Source organism: Ziziphus jujuba, chromosome 2 (genome assembly GCF_031755915.1).
Source record: "Ziziphus jujuba cultivar Dongzao chromosome 2, ASM3175591v1".
NCBI classification, from domain to species: Eukaryota; Viridiplantae; Streptophyta; class Magnoliopsida; order Rosales; family Rhamnaceae; genus Ziziphus; species Ziziphus jujuba.
This window is the reverse complement of record NC_083380.1, coordinates 10,016,678-10,026,693: the sequence shown is the minus strand read 5'-3', so window position 1 is coordinate 10,026,693 and position 10,016 is coordinate 10,016,678. Positions and strand designations below refer to the sequence as shown.

General features: G+C 37.2%; 1 protein-coding gene across 1 annotated transcript; it reads right to left on the bottom strand.

Moving 5' to 3' along the window:
• Positions 1-232: 232 nt before the first annotated feature.
• LOC132800711 (uncharacterized) lies at positions 233-8,454 on the bottom strand. Its single transcript, XM_060814951.1, has 4 exons — positions 8,405-8,454; positions 8,168-8,311; positions 7,715-8,014; positions 233-472 (listed from the first exon to the last, which is right to left on the bottom strand). Exons 1-4 carry the CDS (start codon positions 8,405-8,407, stop codon positions 233-235), a joined length of 687 nt encoding a protein of 228 aa, XP_060670934.1. The 5' UTR covers positions 8,408-8,454.
• Positions 8,455-10,016: the final 1,562 nt, after the last annotated feature.

Sequence of the window (10,016 nt, the reverse complement as noted above, 5' to 3'; positions counted from 1 at the left end):
CATCCGCCGCCTGGTTTTTGGTCCCCACTTTATGCTTGAAATGAAGGTCAAACTCCGCAATGAATTCTAGCCAACGAGCTTGTTTTGGGGTTAGTTTTGGTTGTATAAGGAAGTAATTGATGGCTGAGTTATCTATCTTTACTACAAAGCTTGACCCCAATAAGTAGTGCCTCCAGGTTCTTAGATAATGAATTACGGCAAGCATCTCCTTTTCTTGAGCCATATAGTTTCTTTATGCCACTGACAACTTCCTGCTTTCATAGGCGACAGGATGACCATCTTGGAGTAGGATTCCACCTAAAGCAAAGTCAGATGCATCAGTTTGGACTTTGAAAGGTCTTATGATGTCTGGCAGGGCCAACACCGGGTTTTTCATCATAGCTTCCTTTAGATCCTCGAATGCGCCCTCGCATTCCTTGCTCCACTCCCAAGGCACCTCCTTCTTTAGCAATTCCGTTAAGGGAGTTGCTTTCTTCGAATACCCTTTTACAAAATTACGGTAGTAATTTGTCAATCCCAGAAATGATCTAAGTTCTTTCACATTAACGGGAGTTTTTGTAACACCTCGTACCAAAAAATATACATGATTAAACAAGTTTGACCAAATTGACTAAGTTTGACCAAGTTTGACCAAGTGAATAATATATGGGTTCAAGTTTACTTTTTCAATAGCCAATATTTTTGGTTTGACTGAGGTACCATTGTATAGATCTCGTCGATATGAGTTTACAGACTGGTGACATGCCAAATTCTGAGTTACGGATAAAAAGTTATGGTTCTGAGAAATTTTAAGCATAAGTTTTAAATCAGTATCCAAGCTAATCCTCAGTTTTTGTCTGTTAGTGACCCAAGGCTTTATATAAGCCTAGGTAAGCGTGTCAAACAGGAAACAAAGCCCAAAATACCCATTTCTTCCCCAAAACCCGAGAAATTCTCTCCTCAGACCCATGGGTCCGAACTGGATCGTTTCGACCCATTTACCATCGAACCGGGTCATCGCCGTTTTGCCCATTTCCGGCCAACCACCATTTACACGTGCCGGCCACCTAGGAAGTTCACTTGAAGGAGAGCTCAACTATGAAATTTCACGGCAAGAGGCGTCCGGACGCGCCCAAATCGGGCCGGCGAAGTCTGCGGCGGCCGGCGAGGTGGGTTGCCAGATTTTCTCATTTTTTGGTCGTTTCAGGCCAACCCATACACCTTTTCCACTATTTTTGACCCCTCTGAGCTCATTTCCATGGTTATTCTGTCCAAATTCCTCACTGTTTGAAAGATTCGACAACTAGAAGTTCGGCCGACGCTTCAACAGTGTTTTCCGGCCACCGGAGGAAACTTTGGACCAAAGTGAGCATATTGATGAGTTCGTTGTCTCTTGGTCTTTCCGTCAATATAAAGTTTGTGAATTTTGGAGGTCGTTTGATAATTTTTCCATTTTTGAATCAATTAGTTAATTTTCGGATAAATTGGAGACTGTGTTTGGACAAAATTAGTCAAATTAGTTAAAATTGGAGTTGAATTAGTGAAATTGGATATTATTAGGACCTATTAAATGGTTCAATTTCGAAATATTAGGCTTCGGGTGAAAATCCCCAATTTTGGGTACTGGGTCCTAAGAACACGCGGTATAGTTAGACTGTCCGGTGTACAATTTATGCAATTTTGTAGTACTGTAAATCATTTTGAGACATTTGGGTTATACAAGTGTCTCTGGTTTAGTTGTTTGGAGCCTGAGGAATATTTTATTATATTACAGGCATTCGAGTTGAGCCTGGAGGCAATCTTGTAGAGGAACAGGCATGAGCATCTACAGTACTGTGAGTGGTTATATCATTTTTAAATGTTTTGGGCATATAGTATAATATATATATATGTGGTTTGAATATTTCACGTATATATCATTTGATTGAAATGTTGTTTTTTGCATATATAAATATTTGCTTTCACATATATGTGTTATCATTTTATGTGACTTTTGATAACATTTTAAATGATTTTCAATTATAATGGGTCCATAAATGGACTTGTGGTATTTAAATATCTTGGTAATTAAATTGAGATTTTAAATCATTTTGGAAACTATTTGGTTTGAGAAACCAGATTTGAATCATATAATTTTAAGCACGATCAAATATTTTATAATTTTATGTGCTTAAAATTTGTTTATGGTGAATATATTTCACTGTGGTATTTCTGGTTTTCGTATGAAATGATGTTTTGAGATTTTGAAGTATTTAATTAAGCGGGGGAAGTTTAAATGTTAAATTATGATTTATGATATAGTATCCTTTGGAAAAGTATATTTATAATCTTACAAGATTGTTTCATGTATTTTCCGCCAGTTTTCCGCCAATTTTCCGCCATTTTTCTGCCAGTTTTCCGCCAATTTTCCGCCAGTAGGAAAAAGCTATATTTGGCCCAAAAAAAAAAACAGAATCAACTTTTTTAATACAGTTAATATGTTTGTTTAGTATTATTCAAAATTTTATATATTTATTGATTTAGTTTAACGTTATTCATTTAATTTTGTAGTAAAATGGAAGATGATGACATTGTAATTGCGATTTTATACAATGGAATATTGGTACAAAATGATAGTGGTGATTGGGAATATCGAAATGGTAAAAATGTAATGGTTTCCGTCGGCAAGAGATGCACAAAATCAGAGTTAAAGGATGAGATTTTCAATTCTATTGAGATAGATCGAAATGAATATTTGCTAAAGCTAAAATGAATATATGGACGATGTGCAGAAAAGTTGGATCCTACAGAAATACGATGTGATAGGGATGTGAAATGCTTTCTTCAAGAAGTGAGGAATGGAGGGATGACAATGATGCGGCCTCCATTGTATGTTGAGGTGATTTCGAAAGTTGAACATGTATGTAGAAATGTTCATCAAACAGCATTTGCTTCGGATAGTGGGAGTAATCTTCATTCTTTTTCTTGTCCTCCAATTGACGCTCGTCTACCACAAGCTTCCGGTACTGAACCTATTCAGGCTACATCTCAGGAAATTATGGTTCAAGAAACTCAGTTTAGAGATCAAGTTGATGTTCGTGGGGCCTGGACATCATTTAACATTCACGAAGGAGTTGATGTTGGAGGTGACTATGCTGAACGGTTTCCTAACGACGAGGAGTATGAGCAGTTACATCATATTGATCATGATGAGAATTACAATGCAGCAGGGGATGATGTTGATCATAATGATGTAGATTTTGATCATGAGTTGCCGGACAATGATAATGATATGCATCCTGAAATGAACAATGAAGGAGTTGATGATGTTACAGTTCATCGTGCTACAAGTGACCACATATCATCGAGCAACAGAAGTGGTTCTATGGTCATATTTTTGTCAAAGTTCACTGGCTGTGAGAGCATAGTAGTTGGACAATTATTTCGCAACAAACGTGACCTACAGAATAAACTGAGTATCTATTGCATGCGAGAAAATAAGGAGTTCAAGGTGACACGGTCAACTACACAACGGTATGAGGTTGTATGCTTGAAAAATACTTGTAAATGGCGACTACGTGCAACCACATTTAAAAATGGAGAAATATTTGTTGTGAGAATTTTTGATAATGTACACAGTTGCTCGTTAGATATCGTGCATCGAGAACACAAGCAAGCCAGTAGCCGGGTTATCGGGCAATGTATCAAATCTAAATATGAAGGTATTGCACGTGTTTACAAACCCAAAGAAATTCAACATGATTTTTTGCAGAAATATGGGGTGAATATAAGCTACAACAAAGCATGGAGAGGTAAAGAGTATGCACTTAACAGTGTTAGGGGATCTCCAGAGGAGAATTTTGCTAAGTTACCTGCCTACTGTTATGAGTTAGTGTCGAAGAACCCTGGGACTGTTACACGTATCAAAACAGACGATAATAACAATTTTGTATATTTCTTTATGGCGATTGGAGCAAGCATTAGGGGATTTAAATCCCACATAAGACCCGTATTGGCTGTTGATGTAACTACATTGAAAGGGAAATACAAAGGGTACATGTATATTGCATCGGGCATGGATGGCAATAAGCAAATATATCCTTTGGCTTTCGGCATTGGAGATGGAGAGAACGAGCAAGCATATACATGGTTTTTCCAAAACCTGAAGGATGCCATCGGAGATTTTCCAGATTTGGTGTTTGTGAGTGATAGACACCCCGCTATTGAAAGGGCATTACGCAAAGTTTTTCCCAATGCATACCATGTGTTGTGCACGTACCATATAAGCAGAAATACTAAAGCAAATGGACATGCGAAAGATGAATCAATAATACAATGTTTCATGCTCGCAATTAGTGCATATTTGGTTGAAGATTTTGAGTTTTATATGGGGCAAATTGAGGCAAAAAACAGTAGGGCTGCCCAGTACATTCGATCATGTGACCCTACAAGGTGGGCATGGTCTCTTTGTCCATGTAGAAGGTACACTATCATGACCACCAATATTGCAGAAAGCTTGAATGGCATTCTGCTAGATGCTAGAGAGATGCCAATAGTAGCATTAATAGAGCATATACGGGATTTACTGCAAAGGTGGTTTTATGAGCGGCGTACTGCAGGTGCAAAATTGACAAAGCCTATGACTGACCATATGGAAGAGCAACTCAAACTACGAAATTTGGAGTCCATCGGACTACGTGTGAAAGCCATTAATATGCATGAATTTCTTGTGGAAGGTGGGAGTTTGAGGGGTACAGTTAATCTCCAATCAAAAACATGCTCATGCAAAGTCTTCGATCTTGATCAATATCCTTGTGATCATTGTATTGCCGCTTGCAGAGACCGAAAAATTGCTCCTTATGGCATGTGTTCTCATTACTACACCGCGGATGCATATCGTGCAGCTTATGATGAGTCCATTTATCCTTTGTTAGATGAAAAACAGTGGCATGTCCCGGATGACGTGGCAAGTCGCATTGTTCTTCCACCAAGATGGACAGGTAGGCGAGCGAGCCGGTAGACCGAGGTTGCAACGCATACCATCCGAAGGTGAAGATGTTATTGGACGTAGATGTAGCCGATGCGGTGGTGTTGGACATTATAGGCAGAGATGTACGAATCCATTGTCTTATGCTTCGAATTAGAAAGTTTTAATTTAGTGTTATGGTTTAATATGTTTTGATAATTATTTCATATATTGGATATAATATTTTCTACTCCATGGTGGAAGATTTATTAGCAATCGTTTTTTTTTTTTTTGAAATTAATCCTAAATGAAAAGAGGCTTTCTGGAATTGATTTTCAATCTTTAGTTTACATATCATTTTATGAAATGTCCAAATGATTTTGAAAATAAAAACAAACATATATCAATTTTTTTTTATTTAAAATGGTTATTGATTTTAAATGTCACTACATTTTTTGTTAATTCCATCTTCATCTTATATAATATTTGTCTCCACTCCCAATTTTTTTTACCCTACTATTAACTTATATAATCTATTAGAAATTGATTTTCCAAGTGGAGGAAATTAGTTTCTAACAGGAGGAAAAATTATTCAACGATTTCCGCTTGGAGGAAATGTTTTCCAACAGGAGGAAAACTATTTCCGCTTGAAGGAAAATTTTTCCACCTGGCGGAAATTTATCAAGAGGCTTCAATTTTTCTTCATATGGGATTTCCGACTGGAGGAACGTTTTTCCTCCATTTTTCCTCCAGTAGGAAAATTTTTTCGCCTATAGGAAATATTTCCGACAAGCGGAAAATTTTTTAAAATTTGCAATTGAGCTCTTAAGGCGTTTGTGCATAACGGAATTCTAATAAATAAACATGGCACATTTCGTATAAGGTCAATTACTTATCCTTACATCAATACCACATTGTTATCTTTGTTGAATGAACATTATAAGCCACCATTATAGTTACAATTAAAAGTCAAATATAATAAATAATATGCATCTATAAACATGACAAAAGGAAAGAAAAAAGCATCACCACGCAGCTCATATGCTAAGTTCTTTGTTGTAAGCCTCATATGCATACTTCTTCCTAAAGAACTCCATGTTATCTTGTGTGAATGTCAATGGTAATCTAGCATGTAAAAATTCGATGGTATTGAGTGTAAATATGCCACAGTCACCACTACAAAAACAAACAATTATTATAACATATATTAGTATTATTATAACCATATTCAATAGTTAATATTTATTCAACAAACATGTAAGTATTAAGGGGTTTTACCCGTTACTTTGCTGAGGGGTATTTTGTGCCAATTCACATGTAAACTCGTCAACGGAGTCTACAAGATCCGGCCGATGCTCATAAAAGGATGCAGACCGCAGTAAATATGGTAACATTATGCATAATTTTTGGAAATAAATTTATCCCTTGTATCGGTTACCAGCCTTATCTGAATCATATACAGTCATGCGACGCTCTTTCAAGTCCACGTGCCCTACCACCCAATGTATGTTGCACTTGTTTAGTGGAATCAACAACTGTCAATACATTACAGAATTTCAATTAGCACAATAAATAAAGGAAGGCACATGAATAAATGAATAGTTAACATTACACAATTTGGACATGTATATATTACATGATTTACGTATTTCCATGGCTTGGACTCCTTCATTCGAATCCCCAGCACATATTCTTGCATTACGTATGAGAATTGGAACTTAGATGGATTGTCGATGACTTTCCATGACATTGCTCAATGTATACCTACAACAAAATAATTTATTAGTTATCCAAAATCACAATAGCCACATATAGGACACCTGGCCGTTACTTACCCAAAATCCTCCATCTAGCACCTCAAAACTAGGATAAAAAATATCAGGAAATTGATTGGCACGTACACGAAATAGGTAAGGCAGGACTTCCATATGCTGCATTGAAAGACGAGTTAATTTTAAATTACATCCATGCAGTTGAACAACTATCTATGGAATTTATCAAATTATAAAATAAAAATCTTGATCGAAAAATACTTACATCGTGATTCAGCCACTTCTCACTGTTTATAAGCAACTGGAAAAAGTCTTTACCCGCAGTCAAAATGTCCATATCAACCTTTGCTGCCCAACCAGACTTCATAAATTTGTCAAAATGTTTTACAAGTCGTGTGGGTACTGGTTTGTATGGGTCGAACTTCAAAGTAGAAGATGCATCGGGTAAAGTGCGCTGTAGTTTTTTCCGCAAGCCTCCGACACTATAAGGAGTTGTAATAGCTGCTGCCGCCTTCCTATCCCTCCTCCCAATATCTATGTTTTGCTTAGCAGCTGCTACCTTTCTTGCACGTCTCCCGGCAGGAAACTTTGATGGAGACACTTTCTCGATAATCGTAACACTTGGTCCTGTATCGTCTACAACATATGGCTGTGACTGTCTATCAACGGGGGTCGCATCGGGACCATACTCTTCTTTATTTTCATCCCCTTCAACGTCCATCCCATCTCCCAACCCGTCAGCACTAACTCCCACTCCTTGGTGCTTCATTAACTTATCAAGCTTGGTGTCCAAACTTGCAAACTCTCTAAGCATGGCGATTCGTAAATCTTTAACGTCTTGCCGTACACTAGCCACTTCGCCTTCAAGGATTGTTAATCTCTCTCTCAAAGGTACCTAAAAGAAATAATAATTATTAATACTTGCAATAATGAAAAAAAGATAAACATTCATACAATTTATTCAAACCTCATCATGGGATGGAGTCGTTGGAGGTTGGGATGGAGTCGATGGTTCAACATGAACATGAGCAGCAACTCCTGCAGTCGATGAAGAAGGCTGGTCTATTGGCTTATGTCCCATTCGCCGCCTCCCTCCTTTTCCCATAATTTCCACAGACGCCTCTTTCCGTTTCTTACTTATTCCACTTCTTGTAAGTGGAATACCTTTATCTTTTTCATCATGACTTGCCTGTGGTGGCTTGTCTCGAACAGCAGGTGCAACATTGTATGGAGTACTGTCATGACGTACATCCCATGCCAAGTTGCCGATATATGCATGCTTAACTTCAGTCACATTCATTAAGCCATGAACGGGATACTGCAAAAGACAAAAGGGATTATAATCAAGTGATTAGCAAGTAATACTAATATTCATACAAATACTGCAAAAGTGTATAAATAATATTATTATGTTGGAATGAATATATATATATATATTTGTACATATAAGTGGAAGAACTCATAGACTTACATCACGATGATCGAAGAGTTCAGTGGCCTTCTCAAATCTTGGCACTTGTGAAAAATGCCAATTAAGAATTCGAGGGAATGCCATGTCCGGCAACTTCTTTCCGAATGCTTGACCCAACGAAGGAATTGTCTCAAAACCCCAAATCTGTCAAACAATTAATTAGTAATGAATAAGTAAAGAAATACACACCATAAATACAAGTGTAACAAACTTTAAATAATAGTGTAACAAACTTACCATGAAAGCCAAAGGAAACCCACAAAGACTATAACTCTTTGACTTGTTTAAAGCCATGGACTCTCTATGCTCAAAAGCACTCTTCAACGACCTAATGGTGGTAGTATACAATAAAGTACCCCATGGATAGTTATTGAAGTACTCTAAATCGTCCACCATCTCCAAGTGATTATGAGGTGCGGTGGCCATGCTTTCTTTGCCTAGAAGAACCGTCTCTAGGAAATATAATAAAGCCAACTTCAATCTATCATCATCGGCTTCATCATTGTCTTGACACTGTGCAGTCATGAAAGCTTCGGTTATCTCCGAATTAGTGACCTTTCGCTTTCTGCCAAAATACGTGTCACTAATACGAGTAGAGATGTTAACCTGCCTATTGGGTTCGTAACCAAACCGTAGACCTGTAATTATGGTGAAGTCTCTCTGTGTAAATCTAGCACCACGCCCTCCAAAATTGAATACCATAGAGTCCTTGTCGTCGCAAACACATTGCCTATACAGCATGCTGTTGACAATGTGGCCACTAAATTGTATCTCGTTGGCCATCAAAAAGTGGCCAAAACAGCTATCCTCAAACTTCTTTATTTGGGCTGGAGTCAGCTTGAACTTAATATCTGACACGGCTTTCCAGAAGTTCAATCTACAATTAACCTTTGCCCTCGATATCTCCGAGTCCTAAAACTTTCGTTGGTAATCTGAATTCATTTATCTGCAAATCAAATACAACAAAACATAACAGATGGAGGAAACATTTTTTCCGACACGAGAAAAGCCTGAAGGACAATTTTTCCGCCTGGAGGAAAAGGTTTTCCGCCTGGAGGAAAAAATTTCCTCCAGGAGGAAAACATTTTCCTCCAGGAGGAAAACATCTGCCTGGAGGAAATTTTTTCCTCCAGGAGTAAAAAAATTCCCGCCAGGAGGAAAAAAAGAGGAAATATTTTCTTCGGGTTGGAAAATTTTCCAGAACCAAAATAACATACACCTAACGGGATTTGTGCAACAATATAATGAAAATGGCTAAAGAATATTTTCAAACCAGCGCATAATACATTATACATTAGTAGTGTACATTATACATTGCTTCCTAAGGATAACCTATAGATATATTATGGTTTCACATTCAAACCTCCAATTAAATTCAAACAAAAACACAACTTCACAATAGTTTTAATTTCACATTTCACATTCTAACCATGCAACACAAACATTTCTGTCACACCAAATAACACAATATTATAAGCATAGCGCATAATGACAAGGTTCAAAATTGTAAAACTCATTCAATACAGCACAACTAAAGATTTTCAGATAAGTTCGTTACATTAAAGCGAAATTAGTTTGCAAAATATTTTCTATGTTGTACAGAGAAGCAACTTACATTAATGGGGGACAAACCACCACCAATGCTTCTCTATCTATTTATATATATCTCTCTCTCTTTATCTATCTCTGAGAGTGTATGTGTAATTTTATCAGCTTGCACTTGTAACTCCACGATCGCAAATTTTGTGCTTCAATTTTCTGCTCAGTCCATCAGTTGCTCCTCTAATGCTGAAAGAAATAGAAAATCAATATTAGTAACCATGCAGCAATCAAATTTAGCATATTATAT

Coding starts and splice junctions, on each gene's coding strand:
- LOC132800711 (XM_060814951.1), bottom strand. Junction 8,015..8,167: donor AACTCTTCGATCATCGTGAT/GTAAGTCTATGA, acceptor TGTCTTTTGCAG/TATCCCGTTCATGGCTTAAT. Junction 473..7,714: donor GAGTTGCTGCTCATGTTCAT/GTTGAACCATCG, acceptor GGGTATTCGAAG/AAAGCAACTCCCTTAACGGA.